This window comes from Ahaetulla prasina, chromosome 11, assembly GCF_028640845.1.
Source record: "Ahaetulla prasina isolate Xishuangbanna chromosome 11, ASM2864084v1, whole genome shotgun sequence".
NCBI lineage: Eukaryota > Metazoa > Chordata > Lepidosauria > Squamata > Colubridae > Ahaetulla > Ahaetulla prasina.
In genome coordinates, this window is record NC_080549.1 from 641,339 (window position 1) to 660,652 (window position 19,314).

Below are 19,314 nucleotides of genomic sequence, written 5' to 3' on the forward strand. Positions count from 1 at the left end.
AGCACAGCAAGGTGGGCAGGGTCCTTGTGCCCCTTCTGAATCTGTCCCCTTCCCTCAAAATGCAGCGCTCCAGCCCAGAAGGTGGGATCCACTTGACCTGCCATTCCTGCCACAACCTCTTCACTGGGAAGCCCGAGATCCTGGATTGGCAGGTGAGGGGGCCGCCGGAGGGAGGAGGCAGGGGGTGGGGGAGGAAGGCTTCAGGGGGAGGGGCGATTTGGGGAGGGCTCTCCGCTCACATCCCATGGGGGCCTCCTGTGGCTCAGTTGCCCCGCGGAGGCCTGTGCCCACCTGATGCCCGCGTGGCGCCCGCTCTCTGCCAGGACAAGGTCTACCAGTTCTGCTGCCGGGACTGCTGCGAGGACTTCAAGCGGCTGCGAGGGGTGGTGTCCCAATGTGAGCACTGCAAGCAGGAGAAGCTGCTGCACGAGAAGATCCGCTTCTCGGGAGTGGAGAAGAACTTTTGCAGCGAAGGTACCCGGGAGGGGAGCTCGATCGTTGCCGAGGGCAGAAGTCCCCCCGGCCGCCGTCTCCTCGGGGCAGGTCGTTGCATGCGGTGGGCAGGGGCGAGAGGCCACATCGGCCTTAGGACCGGAGAGGTGAGCGACGGGGACCCCCAAGGCCGCCCGGGGCCAGTGCAGGAAGGGCTATGTCAGGTGTGCGTGTGTGTCTGTGTCGTGCTTGATCTCTCTGTGGTTGCCTGCTGTGGGCTCCTGTTGCCGCTCGGCCGCCCCCCTGGGAGGTTTTCATCCGTGTTGTTTCTCCGCAGGGTGTGTGCTTCTTTACAAACAGGATTTCACCAAGAACCTGGGCCTCTGCTGCATCACCTGCACCTATTGCTCCCAGACCTGCCAGCGAGCTGTCACCGAGCAGCTGGAGGGCAGCACCTGGGACTTCTGCAGCGACGACTGCAAAAGCAAATACCTGCTCTGGTACTACAAGGTCAGTGCGGCCCTTCGGCCCTCCCCTTCTTTGGGGAGGGGGGGCCTGCCAGTCCTGGTCAGGGGAACGGAGTTGCCTCTTCTTGCACTAAAGGCCAAAATGTTCCTAAGGGCACCGAGCGGGTAGACCCATAAGCCTTCTTATAAGTAAAAGGAGCAGTAAGAACCGTGGCTGCGAAGAGGCTGAGCTCCTTCTATCCGGAACTCTCCCAGAAAGTGTTTTAAGGAAAGCCCTCCAGGGGTGGATGGGGGAAGGAATCTGGCCTTGGGAGTTCCAGCGGGGGGTCGGGAGGCTGCTGAATGCCATTCTCCAGGTCGTAAGCCCCCACTCCCTTCTGAAGTGGGCCAGAGTCGGCTTCAAAGCATCAGGTCCCCCCTCTCCTCCTTTGGGAGACGACTGTCAGCAGCTGCTCCCCGGTTCCCTTTCGGAGCGCAAAAGCCACATCCCAGGAGCTGCATGTGGCTCGCTTGCTAGTGCTCTTCCGTGGCCCTCAGAACTGCCCCAGGCAGATATGGGGACAGAGATTTAGTTTGTCTTCTCTTGCTGGGCGGGGTGGGGATGTCCTTCCCAGGTGCTTAAGGCATCATTCGGTCCTTTGAGTCTCCCCCTTGTATGGGCCTCCTGTGCCACCTAAGCCAGAGCTGGTAGATGTGATCCCCAGCCCTAGCTCTGCCCTTTGTCGGACTTCCTCCCTGTCCACACCCTGTGCTGGTGTGGCAGCCTGGCCTTGGAAGCCCCCCGGGGGATCTGGGTCCAGTTAGTATCTCAGCCCAGCCCAGGATCTCAACATGTCAATGGAAGTTTGGTTTTTCATAGGAAAGCCATATGTGGGAAGCTGCAGTGGGGATGAGATCCCATACCTGGTGGGTTGGCCTAACTCTCCCTCTTCCTCTCTGGTGCCCGGTAGGCAGCTCGGTGCCATGCTTGCAAGCGGCAGGGGAAGCTGTTGGAAACGATTCACTGGCGAGGTCAAATCAAGCATTTCTGCAACCAGCAGTGTCTGTTGAGGTTTTACAACCAACAGAATCAGCCCAACCTGGACACCCAGAAAGGGCCTGAGAGTCTGCTGAACAGTGAGTAGCCGGTGCTTCGGCCAGCCAAGACTCGGAAGCGCATGAGTGGAAATGGGGCTAAGGAAGGATCCTGCACTGGCGCCCTGGCGGGTGGGTCGTGGGCTGGAACTCCACCAGGGCAGGGGTGGGGGCTTCCCTTTCTCGCTCACCTCTCTGGTTCTGACATGCCGGGCCAGCCAGGAGGAGTGCGGCCAAAGGTACCCCCACATCAAATAGGCTGCGTGGCAAACTGTTTCTAGGGAGGAAGAGACTCAGTTGGGCTCCTCCAAAATGGATCTGTGGACCAGAGGGGTGGGGGTGGGCAGTGTGTCTATTGTCCTCCTTTGCTCAGGGCTGGCCCACACTTTGGAGCTCCGGGACGGGGACCACTCCTGCTGAAGAGGCAGGTGGTAACTGTGGCCAGGAGAGCTTTTCCATGGTGCATTTTGAGGGCCCGCTGTGGCCATTCCTGGGTTCTACATGCTGTTTATTTAATCACATTGGCTTGGTTTCGCTTGCTCGCTCATTCTTAAAAAGCATTTCAAAGCGTCTGGGTAGACCACACCAAGACTTCAACTCCACAGGAAAACTAAAAGTACTTTCATTGAGGTTGGCTATATAACGGATTGTTGCAGGTCTGATTATGTTCCTCCTCCTCCTCCTCCTCCTCCTCCCAGTCCAATGAAGTAGAGAGGTGTCTGAGCCTCTTCCGAATATTATCTCTCTGCTGTGGACCTAAAATATATACTACCCCTCCTTGCTTTGGCAGCTGAGCTTGCCTATTATCTCCATCCAGGTCACCTTTCTTACTCTCTGGGCGGGGATGGGGTATTTGGGTGGGCCCCTACTTGCCACTTGGCTTCCTGGTAGGTGCTCGTGGTCACCTTTAAGGCACTGGGTGTTCCTATGATCTCCAAGGCCCTTTCTCCCTTGGTTGTTCACCTATTTGGTTTTTTAAAAAAAACCTTTATTTATTGAACTGTAGTTAACAAACATTCTCAAGTAACTGAGTGGCATTAATATATGATAGAAATGGTATACAAAAAAGTTAAAAATGGCTGAAAGTCGATAGAGGCATAATATACCCATATGTTTACCAGATATCTAAATTTTATTGATAGAAGGTCTGTCATTACTGAGATAAAATATAAAATCCATCTGATTTTGATGAATTGTGGTTCTTGCCCCTGGTGTTTTTTAATGTTAACTTCATTTGTAATCTTTTCTAAAGTAGCAGTTGAAAAGGCCTTGTTTATCCACAGTTGTTAACACATGTAACACTTTCCAATGTTGGGCAAATATTATGTCAGTGGGTAAAATTAAGTTGCCATAAGTTCCTTTCTTTGCTCTTTCTATGAAATGGACCATCCGTCCTGGTCCCATCCGCCTGAGGATGCTGTCTGAGGATGGGACTGAGGAAAGTAGTTTTGGCTGCTATCCCTGCACTTCGGAGCCAGTCTGCCCCTGGCATTCTGGGGTTCAGGAGGGGAGCTGAAACCTGACTTCCCATCTCTTCTAGGAGAAAGGCATCTTGCGAGGGTTGGGGGGTTCTAGCAGCAATAATGCTTCTTGTTATTATGACTAAGGATTTTGATTGACAGCTGCTCACAGCCTTTAAGGAGTGGGGCATCCTTTCATATACTCAAAGCTAATCACTGTGACTCTCCCACCAGCTTTCCCTCCAGGTGTGTGTATTTCTACTTCTCAAACTGGCCGTGCTGGCTAAGGAATTTTGGGAGTTGAAGTCCACATATCTGGAGGCTGCCCAAATTAGGAAGGGCTGCTGTGTCCTTCTGCCTTAAGAAAGTGAGCTATAGAGAGAGCTGTGTGGCCAAATGGCAAGATTTGTGTATGAATTACAGTTTATGCCTCTGCATAGTGACGTTTGTTTGTCCTAAGGCTAGGAATTAGTTTTGAAGGCCTAAAGGCGTGCCAGAGTGAATGCCAGCTTTGCTGGGTTGCTTTGTGACAGGTTAGTAGAAACGCTACTTCAGGAGGGCCCAGGAAGGAGCCAGTCTGCCCCTGGCATTCTGGGGTTCAGGAGGGGAGCTGAAACCTGACTTCCCATCTCTTCTAGGAGAAAGGCATCTTGCGAGGGTTGGGGGGTTCTAGCAGCAATAATGCTTCTTGTTATTATGACTAAGGATTTTGATTGACAGCTGCTCACAGCCTTTAAGGAGTGGGGCATCCTTTCATATACTCAAAGCTAATCACTGTGACTCTCCCACCAGCTTTCCCTCCAGGTGTGTGTATTTCTACTTCTCAAACTGGCCGTGCTGGCTAAGGAATTTTGGGAGTTGAAGTCCACATATCTGGAGGCTGCCCAAATTAGGAAGGGCTGCTGTGTCCTTCTGCCTTAAGAAAGTGAGCTATAGAGAGAGCTGTGTGGCCAAATGGCAAGATTTGTGTATGAATTACACGAAGTTTATGCCTCTGCATAGTGACGTTTGTTTGTCCTAAGGCTAGGAATTAGTTTTTGAAGGCCTAAAGGAACGTGCCAGAGTGAATGCCAGCTTTGCTGGGTTGCTTTGTGACAGGTTAGTAGAAACGCTACTTCAGGAGGGCCCAGGGAAGGAGAGCCAGTCTCCCGTGGGGCAGACATGAACTATTCTTGGGCCTCGGTTTGTGCGGCTGCTGACCTTCCAATGGGCTGGAAGAAGCCGTGTCTTTTCCTGCCTAAATGATCCGTGGGTAGCTCTGGGCTCCATCCGAGGGCCGCATTCCAGTGTTTTCCTCTAGGTGGGGGGTGGGCTCTGCCCCAGCTGTGGTTTCATACCCCCGCCGAGACTTAGACCCGTGTCTCCCGGGCACCGGCCTGTTCCTTGACGAGGACATTGGCGGCTTCTCTTCCTGCTGCCCCGGGTGAGAAGGGCTGCACATCTGGATGAACGAGCGCCCAGGCCAACCTTGCGCTCTCGGACCTCCTGGGCAAGGCAGGTGTGGAGAAAGCTGCAGCCCTCAGCCCAGAAACCCTTTCTCCACACAGGTCAAGCCCCAGAACCCAAGCAGCCCTCTGCCGCTGCCCAGAAAGCAGAGCCCAGCACGGTAAGTCTCTCAGGCTCACTGCCCCGGGGGTAGGAGTGGGGGGGCACTTCTGGGGCTCGGGAGGCCCTGTGTAGCCTGGGTGAAGGGGCCGGCTTCTGTGTTGTGCGGGCAGGGGCTTCTGTCCCCACTGCTGAGCCTTGCCCTGTCTGGATCATCTCTGCAGGAGCCTGCCAAGGCCACCCCCACCTCGCCAGCATCCGCTCCGGCCCAGACCCCTCAGCCGGTCACCCCCCGGAAGAACAAGGCAGCTATGTGCAAGCCTCTCATGCAGAACCGAGGGGTTTCCTGCAAGACGGAGATGAAGTCCAAGGGCTGCCAGACAGGTGAGCGAGGGGGGGGGGCTGAGAGGGAGATTCCGGTGGGTCCTCCCCCTTCCTGGAACTGCCTTCATCCCAGGGGCTGGTCTTCCTGGCGCGAGAGCTCCTGACGGGAGACAGGGCTGAGCTCTCCCTCACGGCTGTGAGAGAAGGAAAGAGGGAGGCCTTGCCTTGTCCCAGGATGGGAGGTTGGGGGGGGGGCAGGCAGGCAGGTGAAGACCTGCTGACTGTTTCCTTCCTTCCTTCCCTCCTGACAGATGACTGGAAGCCTCAGGTGATTGTGCTGCCCATCCCGGTGCCAGTCTTTGTGCCCGTGCCCATGAACATGTACTGCCAGAAAGTCCCAGTGCCTTTCTCCATGCCAGTCCCCGTGAGTACTACCTCCTCTCTCTGGAGCCCCCGCCTTCCTCCCTGTCCTGCCGGGCCCTGACCTCTCGCTCCTTCCAGGTTCCTGTGCCAATGTTTCTGCCCACCACCCTGGAGAGCACAGAGAAGATTGTGGAAACCATTGAGGAGCTGAAGGTGAAGATCCCTTCCAACCCCCTGGAAGCCGACATCCTGGCCATGGCGGAGATGATCGCGGAGGCCGAAGAGCTGGACAAAGCCTCCTCAGACCTCTGTGGTGGGTTCTGCATCGGGCCCTGATAGGCTACTGTGGAGGGGAACCTGAGCAAAACTGGGTCACTCTGCCAGGAACCCTTCCTGGGCTCAAGAAGGCCAGCTGGGCATAGGGTGTATCAGCTGCGCCCCATGATCCACCTGTATCTGCAGCAAGGCGAGAGGTAGAGAGGGGCTCTCTGGGCTCAGGAAGCCTTTGGGGCTACCGACATGCCTCCTGTCGAGGCCGCTGTGGTGGATGAAGGCAGGCAAAGATGGGCGGGACCCTCGTCCTGGGCCTTCCTGCCACCTTGCCTACGCATTCTGGCTCTTCTTAGGGAGGGGGGGCAGGGGGAAAAGAAAGGCCTTGGCTTCTCGCTCCTGGCGAGCATTCCAGAGGGCGAAGAGGGCCCAGATGCTTCCTGGAGCCCCAAGAAGGAGCGCAGGCATGACACACACCACCTCCTCCCCCCCCGCCCCGTTTTCACAGACCTGGTGAGCAACCAGAGTGCCGAAGGGCTCCTGGAGGACTGCGACCTCTTTGGGCCAGCCAGGGATGATGTGCTTGCCATGGCGGTCAAGATGGCAAACGTTCTGGATGAGCCGGGGCAGGACCTGGAGGCTGACTTCCCTAAAAGTGAGGGCAGTGCCAGGGGAAGCAGGAGTGGGCAAGAAGGGGGTTGCTGGTGTCCCTTGGGTGGAGACCCCAGGCTGGGCTTCCTTGCCTCCTTGCAAGAGCACTTTGGGCACTGGGGTGGAGGGCAGAGGGCTTCCCCACCCACCAAGGAGGAGGGCCTAGGGTGCAGCGGCTCCTGTGTTCCCCCGCAGACCCCTTGGACATCAATCCCAGCGTGGACTTCCTCTTCGACTGCAGCCTGGTCGCCCCCGAGGACGTCGCTGCAGACCCAGACTTGCCTCGCTCGATTCGCAAGGTGGGCCCCGCCTGGGGTTCCCCCCCGCCCAAAAAGACCTTGTAATGCCAGAGCCAGACTTTCTCTCAAAGGCTCACCCTCCGCCCTGCGTTAACCTCCAGTTGGGAGTCTCATTTTCTGCACTGGTTTTATAAATGAGACGAGGCTAAAATGCTGTTAGCTGAGAGATCAGCTTGTTTTTAGTGGAAGGAATTTTTTTTTTTTTTTGGCTTTCTGATAAGTGAAAAGTAGTTTGCCAGTGTAATCACAAGCGCCACGATGCCCTATCAAAATATAGTATGAAGAAAAATTAACCTAAGCTAAAAAGGCAAACATGAGAATCCTGGGAAGCAAACTAGCCCCCGCCCCCACCTCTATCCTGTCTCCCCAGGATCTTCTGTGGGGGGAGGGGGGGTGTATTGCATGAAGGAAAAAGAGCCGATAACCGTGATAGCGAACCTCTGGCACACATGCCACAGGTGTCATGCGGAGCCCTCTGCGGGCACGCAAACTATTGCCCAGCTCAGCTCCACCGTGCACGTGCCTCCCGCTGGCCAGCGGCTTTTAGGGTCTCTGGTGCGGGGGCAGGGCGCATGTGGGAGATGTGCACGCATGCGCAGGGGTCTCACGTACATGCGCAGGGTAGGAGGGGGTCTTTCACATATATAGGTGGGGGAAGCACACACACCCCGCAGCCCGTTTATGGTCCCAGGAGGCTTCTGTCGTGTCCCACTCCTCCGCCGACGGCCGGGTCAGGGAAATCCGAATCAGGTGTGCCTCTGCAGCTCTGCCAAAGTCCTAGCAAAGTCCTCAGGGCAGGCAGGAGACCAGAAAGTGACTTCAGCAAGATATGTTTAGACTTTGCCTGACTCAGAGAATGCCAGAAAGCAGGTCCTTTATATAGGCCATGGGGTGTGGCTCCATGACTCAGCACTTATCCAGGCCTGCCCCTCCCTTCCTTCTGTTGCCTCCGCCTATCAAGTCTTCTGACGCAAGGGTCACTCCAATCGGCAGCTGTTGGTAATTGACCTCCTCAGGCTCACATGCTGTGGAGGAGGGGAGGGTCTAGTTGCTCCGTTGCCTGGGCATGGAGCCAGAGCTTGGGGCTGGAGATACTTGCTCTTCTTCAGCCTGTCTGGGCATGGAGCCAGGGCTGGGGCCGGGAGATGCCCCCTCCTCAGCCTGTCTGGGCATGGAGCCAGGGCTGGGGCCGGGAGGACATTCTTCAGCGTTCAGAAGCAGATAAGCAAACCCCGGCTGCGGTGAGAGCGGGCAAGACACAACAGCTTCAGGGAGGCCTGCCAGGCCCAAAATTGGCCATGAGGGGGGGTTGGGGAGAGTGCTGGGGGTTGCACGTGCATGTGCTGGGGAGCGTGGGGGGGTCCTGCACAAATGTGCGGGGATGGGAGTGTGGGGTTGCTCGCGCATGCTGTTGTGTCTCGTCCGATCTCACCACAGCCGGAGCCTTCTTATCTGCTTCCGAACACGGAGGAATGTCCTAGTATGCCTCCCGGCCCCAGCCCTGGCTCCATGCCCAGACAGGCTGAAGAAGAGCAAGTATCTCCAGCCCCCAGCTCTGGCTCCATGCCCAGGCAAACGGAGCAACTAGACCCCTCCCCCTCCTCCACAGCATGTGAGCCTGAGGGAGGTCAATTGCCAACAGCTGCAGACTGGAGTGACTCTCGCGTCAGAAGACTTGATAGGCGGAGGCAACAGAAGGAAGGGAGGGGCAGGCCTGGATAAGTGCTGAGTCATGGAGCCACACCCCATGGCCTATATAAAGGACCTGCTTTCTGGCATTCTCTGAGTCAGGCAAAGTCTAAACATATCTTGCTGAAGTCACTTTCTGGTCTCCTGCCTGCCCTGAGGACTTTGGCAGAGCTGCAGAGGCACGCCTGATTCGGATTTCCCTGACCCGGCCGTCAGCGGAGGAGTGGGACACGACACATGCGCGTGGGAGCATAGAGGGGGTCATGCGCACATGTGTGGGGCATGCAGGGGGAAATTGCATTATGGGTGTGGGCACGCACACTCATGACCCCCCCTGCGCTCTCCCCGCTTTTGGCACGCAACGGCTAAAAGGTTACCCATCAGAGGCCTATAATGTTTTGCCAGTCTGAGTAACACCTGGACAAAGAGGTCTTCTCACCCAGTATAAAGCAAGCGGCTATTTGGCCGCAGGTTGCAGTGGGAGCACCTGGGCTTCTGTCCAGCTGCCTGGCAGATGTCGTGGTGCTGGTTTCACCAGATGCCCCCCCTCCTTGCCCGCTCCCTCCCTCCCTCCACCCTGTCCCACAGGGCCAGAAACGCCTGGTGCTGTCGGAGAGCTGCTCCAGGGACTCAGTAAGCAGCCAGCCCAGCGGCTCAGCCCTCAACTCCTCCTATGGGGTGAACGCCTGGAAGAGCTGGGTGCAGGCCAAGTACGTGGGTGCCGAAACCAGCAAGGGCGATGAGCTGCGCTTTGGCCGTAAGTATGGGACATATGGACAGGCGGGAGGAGCAGGGTGAGCTGCCCACCCCGGGTGTCCCTGCCTGCTCCCACTTCTAAGCCTGCCCTGTGGCCGCCCGCAGCCAAGCCCATGCGGATCAAGGAGGACATCCTGGCCTGCACGGCGGCCGAGCTGAACTACGGCCTGGCCCAGTTCGTCAAGGAGATCACCCGGCCCAACGGGGAGCGCTACGAGCCAGACAGCATCTATTATCTGTGCCTGGGAATCCAGCAGGTAAGGCCCCGTCTCAGCCAGGCACTTTATGGCAGCGGGGGCGAGGCCTCCACAGATGCTGCCCATGGATAAGGCTTTCCTGTTGGCTGTAGATGGTCTCTTCCCGGGGGGTGGGGGCGTATTTTGCCTTTCTGTGGGGTGAGAAAAGAAGCTGCTACTTCTCTGTGAGACAGCAGCCCTCACAACAGCTTTGAGGGGGGACCCTGGAGAGGAGGATTCCCCACAGCCCCAGAGACCCCCTGGAGGAGAGCCATGTGAGAGGCAGATTAGGGAGGGTGGCCTCTTTGACCTTATGACCCTCGGCCTTTCCAGTACCTGTTGGAGAACAACCGCATGGTCAACATCTTCACCGACCTCTATTACCTGACTTTTGTGCAAGAGCTCAACAAGTTGCTGAGTGGCTGGCAGCCCTCGGTCCTGCCCAACAGTGAGTGTCTGCTGGGGGGTTGGGGTGGGGGCGCCCTCTTGGAAAGGCAGGGGCCGACCTAGGCTGGGGTTGGCCAGGTCTCCCCTCAGGCCTGGATCCATGACTGCTTAGGCCGCATTCTCAGATAAGGCAGCCTGGAAAAGTGGGGGCGGGATGAAGACCTTCGGTTTGAGTGGGTAGGGAGAGCATTGAGTGCCGTGGTGTGTCCAAAGTAGAAATGCAGCTTCTGTGCATGCGCAGAGAGGTCCAGGTGGGTGGGCAGAGCCTCCCGCTACTAGTTCGCCCGATCCAGAGTGAACCGGTAGCAACCCACCACTGGTTCCGGGTCTGAAACGGCTGCCCCTTCCTGGGACCTCAAAATTCTGCTCTGCTAGGGGCATCAGGCTGCTCAAGGCTCTCTGGAGCCCAGGTTCCCCCCGCCGGTCCACTTTTGACCCCAGGCCGCCCGGCTGCCTTCACAACTGGCTGTGTCCTGTGACTTACAGGCACGGTCTTCTCCCGCGTGGAAGAGGAGCACCTCTGGGATTGCAAGCAGCTGGGCGTCTACTCCCCGTTTGTGCTGCTCAACACCCTGATGTTCTTCAACACCAAGTACTTCGGGCTGCAGACGGCTGAGGAGCACATGCAGCTGTCCTTCACCAACGTGGTGCGGCAGTCACGCAAGTGCACCACACCGCGGGGCTCGGCCAAAGTCGTGAGCATCCGCTACTACGCGCCCGTGCGGCACCGGAAAGGCCGAGGTAGGGATACCACCTTGTGCTTCCCCCACCCCTGCTCCCAACCCCGCCCAACCCTGTTCAACCGCTGCTGCCCCTTCCATGCAGAGAGCAGCCTAGGCAAGCGGAGGAGAGAGGAGGAGGTGCCGGTCTTGGAGCAGCGGGAGAACCGCCTGAACCCCTTGCGCTGCCCGGTCAAGTTCTATGAATTCTATCTCTCCAAATGGTGAGTGGGGAGCGGGAGGTGCCGGTTGTGGGTTTTCCAGAGCAGGCCAGAAGGACCTCAAGTCCCTCAGGCCGCCCACCCATGGCTCCCCTCCCCTCTGACCCCCATCTCTCTCCCCCTCTGGCCTGCAGCCCCGAGAGCCTCCGCAGCCGCAACGACGTCTTCTACCTGCAGCCGGAGCGCTCCTGCATCGCAGAGTCCCCGCTGTGGTATTCTGTCATCCCCATGGATAAGAGCATGCTGGAGAGCATGCTGAATCGCATCCTGGCCGTGCGTGAGATCTACGAGGAGCACAGCCGCGGGGCAGGAGGCCTGGATGATGACATGGACTGACCTGGGCTGCCCTCACTGTGAGAGAAGGTGGGCTCCGGTGCTGCTCCCCGCCCCCCGGCTGCAGGGACCGGGGGCAGCTCGCCTGTCAGCCCTTCCCTTTCTGGGTGGACAGACACAGAGGACTCGGCCGCCGCCTCTTCCACCTGGCGAATGGGCCCCTGGTGCCTCTGTCCTCCCCACGCTTCTCGGGGGTCCCTGCTTGGCTGACCTCGTCACCTGGTCTCTCTCTCCAGACTGGCAGGGAAAAAGGGGCGCAGGCTGCTTCTGGACTTGGAGGTTGGATCAAGAGCCCCAGACCTCTGCCTCTTCTGGCCACGGTGGGGGGGAAGGAGGGAGGGAGTGGGTGCCTCCCAAGGGCCCGATCTCTTGTACGCCCCCTCCCCTTCCGCTGGCATCTGGCCCTGGCCTGCTGCTCTTCCTCCAGGGGCTCAGAGGCCGCCTTGCACCCGGGTCCTCCCCTGTCTCTGTGTGTGGCGTTGAACTCTGAGCTATGGCTGGTGGTGGTGCCGTTTGTTGAGCCTGTATATACATTGTCCTGGCCCAGCCCTGCAGTGTCTGTGTCTCCAGTGAGCCAGTTGCGGGCCTCGTTGTCGCGTTGTGATATACTGGACGTTAAGACCCGGCCCCTGCCCTCCCTGCGTCTCTGGAAACCATTCATTTCAAATAAAGGCAGAAAAGCTCTCTGGGTTTGGCTCTTTCTGGCGAGGGAGGAAAAAACTTGGTGCTGCGGCCCCAGAGGTGAGCTGGGAAGCCCTCGAGTGGGGAGCCAGCCCCCCAGATTTCTCTTCCTGGCCTACGGGAGGAAACGATCTGGGGTGCCCATCTCCCATATGTTCTTTCACCCTTTAGCCATTAGGGGGCAGTAGCTCACATCAGCATTTGGGAGCTGCTGTTGTGGTCAGAGCCAGAGGCCGGCTTTGCCCAGCTTGGTGCCCTCCGGTGGACTTCATGGTCTGTGCAAGCTATGAATTATTGTGAAGACCAAGACACTTGGGGGGGGGGCGCACAGCTCAGGGGAGGCATTCCAGCTGCATCCGGGCCATGGGGCAAGCAGGAAGGGCACCAGAACGCGCGCCAAGCGCAGCAAGGAAAGGAGATCTGCTTTCAGGCCCCAGCTTTGGCATCTTGGCCGGCAGGAAGCGAGCCTGGGCGGAGGCTCAGCCTGGGTGCTGTGGTTGTGGGAGAGGCCCCTTGTGCTGCTGAAGTTCACCTGGCAGTGGCTACGGAGCAGGTGGGATTCCTGCCCAGGATGCAAATTCCACCTGTTCCGGCCTGAATCTGGGATTAGGAAACACTCAAAGGTTGGGCAAGAAGGGAGGAAGGAGGGTCTGACTGATGGTTGCGTCAGGCCAGGGCGGAGCCCAACAAGGATCTGGGCAGTCTCCGGGGGCGGGGAAAGCCGCCAGGGAGGTTGTGGGCAAGCCCAGCCACCTGACCGAATCCAGAGGATCCAGGCTCACCCTAGGCGCCCTTTCCTCCCAGGGTGCTCAGCTGCCCTGGCGGCCCCAGAACTTCAAGCGCCCGTTGCCCCCAGTGGCCTTTCCTCATCCAGCAGTAGAGCTTGGGTGCCCTCCAAGCTTTCCCAGGCTGCCTTTCCCGTTCCAGGCCTTCCTCCGCCTTTAGTTTGCCTGGCTCATAATGCCTCCTTCTACAGGGGGAGGATGCTTGTCTTTAGCTACTAGCCCCACAACAAAGGGGGCCTTGGGAAGTCGGGCTGTTCTGCTGGCGTGCACCTCGTGCCCATCTCTGCAAAACTCACAGCCTCTCTGGTGAAATGTAAAATTTGTTACTACCGGTTATGTGGGCGTGGCTTGGTGGTGGTGGGGGTAATGTGACTGGGTGGGCATGGCCAACTTTTTTTTCCTTACTTTTAGAAGTATTTTTTCTACAACCTCTTTGGCCGAAGAGGTTGTAAAAAATGCTTTTAAAAGACTGACGATCCCAGCTGAGCCACGCAATCATCAGAGGCTTTTTTTTTTACTTTTAAAAGCATTATTTCGGCCGAAGAAAAAATGCTTTTTAAAGTTAAAAAAAAAACCCTCTGATGATCGTGCGGCTCAGCTGGGCATGGTAGGGGGGCAGCCAGGGATTTTTGCTACCACTTCTCCGAACCACCCGCTGCCATCGCTACCGGATCAGGTGATCCAGTCTGAACCAGAAGCATTTCACCCCTGCAGCCTCTCCTTTGGCTGGCAAGCCGGGGACACCTGGAATAAGCCAGCTTGTCGTCCCCCCCCCCCCAACCGGCTAAGGGTCCTGCCAGCTGTCACCTCTTTCCTCAGCAACCCAGCACCCACACACACCCATACACACACCCATACTTCTGCTTAGGCTCCTGGCAGGAGCTCTTTGCCTGGATCCAGACTCCGGATGGGAAGGGAAGATTCCTCCTGCCTCCTGAAATACTGTTCAGCAAACGGTGGCCAATTGGGAATTCAACCAGAGAAAGGACTGCATCTCCAGATAAAGCGACTTTCTATGTGCTGATGTGAAAGCCCAAAGAAAAACCACCGAAGGCAGGACCTCTAAAATTGTTTTAATACTGTGACTTGCTTTGGTACAGTAAAATGCAGCCAGCGAGCCGGGCTGCAGTTGGATTTCCTGGCTGGAAGGGGCCTGCAGCGACCTTCAGAAGCCCCATTGCAGACCACCAGCTTCTGGCCTTCACCTAGCTGCAACCAGGGCATTCCGCAGGCCGATTCGGTGCCTGCAAAATCCACAGAAACTCTACAGAGCCTGTAAGCCAACGGGAGGGAAGTGTAAGACAGTAGCTGGTGACAGCAGGGTTGGGGGAAAGGCCCCAGCCCGATTCCCCCAGAAGGGCTTGAGACTGTGCTGTGACAAGACAGCTTGGCTGCCCAGAAGAGTCCTCTGCTCTCCATCAGGCCGGAGCCCAATGACCCACCGACAGCCCGAGGCCTCTAGCAGGCCGAGCAGCGGTCAGTCTTTTCTTGCAGCCCCGAGTTCCGCCGGAGAATGTCCTTGAGGGAGCCGTCATGCTCGGTCAGCAGCTGGTTGATTTCGTTCTGCTTGTACTCTGAAGACAGCTTGTGCCCCAGGAAGGAGCTCTTCCCCGAGGAAGGGTTGTGGCTTCGGCTGACGCGCCGAGCACAGGCTCGCACCACCAGAAGGACCATTTCGGCCACGTTGAGGACAATGCAAACGCCAGAGGTGGCCAGCATGAAGACTGTGAAGATGGTCTTCTCGGTGGGCCGAGAGATAAAGCAGTCCACAGTGTTGGGGCAGGGGTAGACATCACACTTGACCAGGCGGATCATCTGGTACCCCGGGTAGATCATGTAGAAGATGTACATGAAGATGCCTTCAAAGAGGATGCGGAAGAGGACGCTGAAGATGTAGGTCCACCAGAGCGAGCCAGAAATGCGCATCTTGTGCTTCTTGACTTCCTCCAGGTGCTTGGTGTCCCCGTGGCCAGTCATCACCAAAAGCTTCTTCTCCTGGTGCTGCTGGTAGGCCACGTGCATGGCCACCAGCAGTGCTGGTGTGGTCACCAGGATCAGCTGCAGTGCCCAGAGCCGGATGTGAGAGATGGGGAAGTAGTAATCGTAGCAGACATTCTTGCAGCCAGGCTGCTGCGTGTTGCAGGTGAAGGAGGACTGCTCGTCACCCCAGACACTCTCGGCCGCCACCACCAGCACCATGATGCGGAAGATGAATACCACGGAGAGCCAGATGCGGCCAATGGCGGTGGAGTGGCGGTTCACGCCAATGACCAGGGCGTAGAAGCCTTCCCACTTCATGGCGCCTCAGACCTGAAAGGAAAGGGCCGGATCTGGTAAGGGTGGAGAGGGCCCCAGGCTAAATCTCTCCCCTGATGTTTTGCTGGGTGGGGAGTGCAAAGAACCACTGTGTCCATCTCCCCCCATCCCCCAATCGCCACTCCCTTAAGCCACTTACTTTTATTTATTTCACACATTGCTACAAACCACCTGAGGGTGATAAAGACAAAGGTTACATCTCTCCTCGCTTAAGCCCTTGGCAGCCCTGCTCTCAGAGACCTCTGTGTGCCATCGGCCCCCAGGATTGTCCCATTCCCAACTAGTCAGGCCGAGAGAAACGAGCAAAAAGACTCCTGGCACCCCTGCACTTCTCTTTCTTGACCTGGACTCCCACGACAAAAGGATTGGCGAGATGCTGCAGTCAGAATGGCGCTGCCAACACCTACAAGGACTGGCAGTTTCCCACAGCTTCCTTTGGCAGCTACCACCAAATCCATAGGCTGGCATGGGCTTGGCCCTGCCCCTCCAGCGGAATGAGGACCCTGCTACAATCTTCCACTCTTCTTCATAGGCTCCTGTGTTTTCCCTGGGGCTGATGCCACCCTGGCTTGTCTCCCCCCATTGCTGTGAGGGGAATGGCTGCACACCCCAGCCCTGTACGCCTAAGCAGCTCTACTGGGCCAGGCTGGATCTGGGCAACCTGGCAACCTTCCCCGGGAGAGACAGAGAGCAAGATGCTCCCCATCCCCAGCATGGCTTTTGCGCTGCCCCTTCCTCCAGAGGCAGCAAATTGAGATTCCAGGGTCTTTCCTGCAAGGAGGGTTAGAGACACGGCTCAGGTCACCTCGCGCCCCAGATTTTGGTGGTACATTCTAGGTGCTCTTGAGCTCCGAAGCAAAGTGGGGCCATTCCCTGGACTGCCTGCTGGATCGGAGAATCCTTCTCTTCTCCAGAAATTCATAAGAGGGCCTTAAGGGTCAATGCAGCCATTGCATTGACTGGCTGGGCACACTGATGAACAGTTACGGAAATACCAACATATTTTTTTAAAAAAATTGAGAAGCAAGTTTCGGGGAGCTTATGATAAGACTGATTTAAAAGCAGTTGGTACCAATGCCCTGTTGCTAGCAGCCCCACAAAATCAGGATGGAGAATGCCAAAAGTGATGGATTTCTCCCAATGCCCAGCCTTTGCCCCCTTCCCCAGCCTCCCTGTGAGTTCCCAGCAGCTCCCAGCCAGTCCATTCATTCCTTATGGGGTGAGGATGAGTCTCCCGACCAGCCCTTACCTTGCCGTGGGGAACGGTCCTTCTGCAAGGCAGCCGCAGGCTCCCTCTGCAGGCGCAGGCCTCCGGCAAACTGTGCCCATCTCGAGAAAGTCATATGCTGCTTTATAAACTATTTTGCATACAATAAGCCCTTTATCGGCCATCAAACAACACACTTTAGAATTCAGACCGCCTGTTAGGACTTCCGCCCACCCTGGCCAAACAAAGTCTTTTTGTGTGCCATTCCAGCTTGCCCGAGCGGCCACGGCACCTGGTCCCACGCTCTGCCAGGAGCAAGGAGCCTGTTCTGCAGAGATTTGCTGCGCGTGGGGCAGAAAGTTCCCTAAGATCTTGCTGGAGGGTGGGCTTTTCCCCTCCAAGGCCCCCGATTTGGCAGCTGCCCGAGGCCACTCGCTGCCCCGAGGCCAAAGGTCCAGATGCTGGACACCAGCCAGCTGCCTCAGCTGTGACGCCACTTGGCGTCAGCTGTACCATGTTCCGCAGAAACGGAGGTTCTTGGCATCTCCTTCCGGGGTGCAAAGTCAGTGCCGGAATCCAGTGCCAAGGCTGGCCAAAGACAAAGCGACCCTCAGTTCAAAAGGCCGACCCTGTTCCAGAACATCCTTCCCTACCCACATGCACTGCACACCTCCTTCCTTTGTGCGTCTGCCCGGAACGCAGGTCCCACAGCCCCAGATGGAAAAGCGGCCTTTCCACCCGCCAGTGGGGTGGAATTCTCCCCCAGCCCTCCATGCCGTCACACATGCGCATGCAGCCTGCAGCGGCCTGGGCTCAATGACTGGCTGTGGGAGTTCCACTGGGCCATTGGTCTCCCAAGGGCAACTGGACTTGATGCTGGAACACAAAAGCAATGAGGATCCAGCACCCACAAACCAGGGGTGAAATGCTCCCGGATCAGACTGGATCGCCCGATCCAGTAGCGGTGGCGGGTGGTTCAGAGAACTGGTAGCAAAAATCCCTCCTTCCCGCCCATGCCCAGCTGAGCCACACGATCATCAGAGGTTTTTTTTTTTACTTTTAAAAGCATTTTTTCTTCGACCAAAAAAATGCTTTTAAAAGTAAAAAAAAGAGCCTCTGATGATCGCGCGGCTCAGCTGGGATCGTCAGAACCCTTTAAAAGCATTTTTTTGGTCGAACAGGTTTACTTTTTAAAAGTAAAAAAAAAAGTTGGCCACACCCACTCAGTCACATTACCCCCCCCTCCACCAAGCCATGTCCACAGAACCGGTAGTAACAAATTTTACATTTCACCCCTGCCAGAAACTCGGGGGTGGGGGCTTGTGGCTACTCAGCTGAGCCTTCCTAGTTCTAAACCACTGGAGAATGTGGCGATTCTGCTGGCAGCTGGAAGGTAACCATTAAACCAGCACAAACAGACAAATGGAGGGCCAGAGATCGCCCGGAGCAAAGGTTTCCCTCCGTGTTCTCAGCCCCTGAGATTTGGGGGAGGGAACTCAGGGACACAGTGGGAACATCTGAATGTAAACAGGTGAAAAGCTTGTTTTCTGCCCGTGGTTTTATGCTTCATATTTCAAACAGATGCTTGGGAGAGACAGATGGGGCATTAGAAAAACGGGCATTGTGTATTTGCGGTGGCTCAGCAAAGGTGTCCGAGCAATAAAAACTGACCAAGGAGGCCCAGCACAGCATGGCTGATGGGGACCCTCAGTCTGGCAACTGCCACTCAATGAGGGGCTTCCGGGCCCACGGAAAGGCTTGATGGGAGAAGACCCAGCCCTGGCGCTCAACAGGCCCTCCCTGCTCCCCAAGCCAGGACTTGGAAGGCAGCAGGTCAACTCAGCTTCACCTTGTCTCTCTGGCTGCTGCCATGAAAAGCTGCCCCCTGGTTCTGAAGTTGCTTTATTTGCTGATTGACCAATTGTTGCTTTGTTGAGATTGTGATTGCCAGCTTTGTTTTCTGTGATGCCTGAGGCCCACTGTTGCTCAAGGAGCCAGAGGTAGGCAAATAAAAGTGATGCCAGCACAGGTAGGTGTGGGGAGATAGGCAAGATAAGGGCTCCCAACGTCAGAGCTCCTTCCCGCCAGTTGACTTAGAGGGAGAGACTGAGGGGGGCCTGGGACAGCCCAAGGCCAGGGTGAACGGCTACTACGCCCCTCTGTGGAAGAGCTTCTGGAGGCCCTTCCTGTCCAAGGAGTCAGCCTTGAAGCCCCCCAAATAAATGCCCAGGGTACGTGTATGGGTGTGCCCCTCTGGGTGCCTGGTCACATTTCCTCACCACCTGCTGGGAAGACACAAATGGGAGAGAGCCCCTAAGCGCCTTTTGCCACCACAGGGGGCCCCCCAGGCCCTTGAGACTCCCAGGCTTGATCAGAGCAGCTCAGCAAGGTCATCTTTAGAGATCTTGATGACGGGGCTGGAGGTGTCCTGGGACTTTTGAAAGCCACTTTGATAAGACCTTCCCTTCTCTCCTTTCCTTTCCTTTCCTTTCCTTTCCTTTCCTTCTATCTTCCTTCCCTTCCCTTGTTCTATTTTCCTTTCCTCCCCTCTCTTCTCCATTCCCCTCCCTTCCCTTCAACAGCTGGCTGAATTGCTTAATTTGTAGACTTGAATTGAAAGGTTGAAAACAATTCAACCTTTGCCATTAATTAAGGCTGCATGAAGAAAGCTCAAAGGTGAAGTAGCAAAGGGCAACTTGATCATGAAATTCTAGATCTTCGACTGAGCGAGAAGCCTCCAAAGCCCACCCCTCTCGCGGCCACCCTGCATTCTGACCCACCCGCCTCTTGTTCCAGGCTCACCTGTCACAGCAGCAGGAGGTGGTGCTGAGCAGCCCAGGTAACCTTGATTTGAGAGAGTTATGCCAACCAGACCGAGAGTTTTATACCCAGGGACAGGCCCACCCACTTCTCTTGAGACATCCTCCCTCTCAGATGACTAAAGACCTACACAGGCACATCCAACTCAACAGTTCAGCCCCAAAAGTTCTTCGGGAATAGAATCCACCTTCCGGGGTTCCTGCTTGGCTGGGGTCCACT

General features: G+C 56.7%; 2 protein-coding genes across 15 annotated transcripts in view; one reads left to right on the forward strand and one right to left on the reverse strand.

Moving 5' to 3' along the window:
• Window positions 1-19,314, forward strand: part of ZMYM3 (zinc finger MYM-type containing 3) — a 36,705-nt gene that overhangs the window by 12,392 nt on the left and 4,999 nt on the right. For 11 of the 13 annotated variants that reach the window (XR_009151864.1, XR_009151863.1, XR_009151865.1 and 8 more), the window contains exons 10-25: window positions 66-152; window positions 324-474; window positions 770-942; window positions 1,850-2,015; window positions 4,981-5,039; window positions 5,203-5,362; window positions 5,614-5,726; window positions 5,804-5,978; window positions 6,444-6,590; window positions 6,782-6,885; window positions 9,163-9,331; window positions 9,436-9,587; window positions 9,900-10,014; window positions 10,500-10,754; window positions 10,839-10,956; window positions 11,088-11,316. Coding sequence is in view for 9 of the 13 variants with exons in the window: in XM_058154652.1 (XP_058010635.1) it covers window positions 66-152; window positions 324-474; window positions 770-942; window positions 1,850-2,015; window positions 4,981-5,039; window positions 5,203-5,362; window positions 5,614-5,726; window positions 5,804-5,978; window positions 6,444-6,590; window positions 6,782-6,885; window positions 9,163-9,331; window positions 9,436-9,587; window positions 9,900-10,014; window positions 10,500-10,754; window positions 10,839-10,956; window positions 11,088-11,289 (2,346 nt within the window). In the remaining 4 variants the exon portion in view is untranslated. Of the gene's footprint in view, window positions 1-65; window positions 153-323; window positions 475-769; window positions 943-1,849; window positions 2,016-4,980; window positions 5,040-5,202; window positions 5,363-5,613; window positions 5,727-5,803; window positions 5,979-6,443; window positions 6,591-6,781; window positions 6,886-9,162; window positions 9,332-9,435; window positions 9,588-9,899; window positions 10,015-10,499; window positions 10,755-10,838; window positions 10,957-11,087; window positions 11,317-11,522; window positions 12,183-19,314 lie in introns of those variants that run through there. The other 2 variants (XM_058154656.1, XM_058154658.1) reach the window with 2 other exon arrangements.
• GJB1 (gap junction protein beta 1) lies at window positions 13,809-19,119 on the reverse strand. 2 transcript variants are annotated; one of them, XM_058154670.1, is made up of 3 exons: window positions 19,078-19,119; window positions 16,318-16,397; window positions 13,809-15,062 (listed from the first exon to the last, which is right to left on the reverse strand). In XM_058154670.1, the coding sequence occupies exon 3, from the start codon at window positions 15,048-15,050 to the stop codon at window positions 14,211-14,213; it is 840 nt and encodes a 279-aa protein (XP_058010653.1). In that variant the 5' UTR covers window positions 15,051-15,062; window positions 16,318-16,397; window positions 19,078-19,119; the 3' UTR covers window positions 13,809-14,210. The 2 variants fall into 2 exon arrangements, with proteins under 2 accessions (XP_058010653.1, XP_058010655.1); XM_058154672.1 differs by lacking the exon at window positions 16,318-16,397 and having other exon boundaries at window positions 19,078-19,114.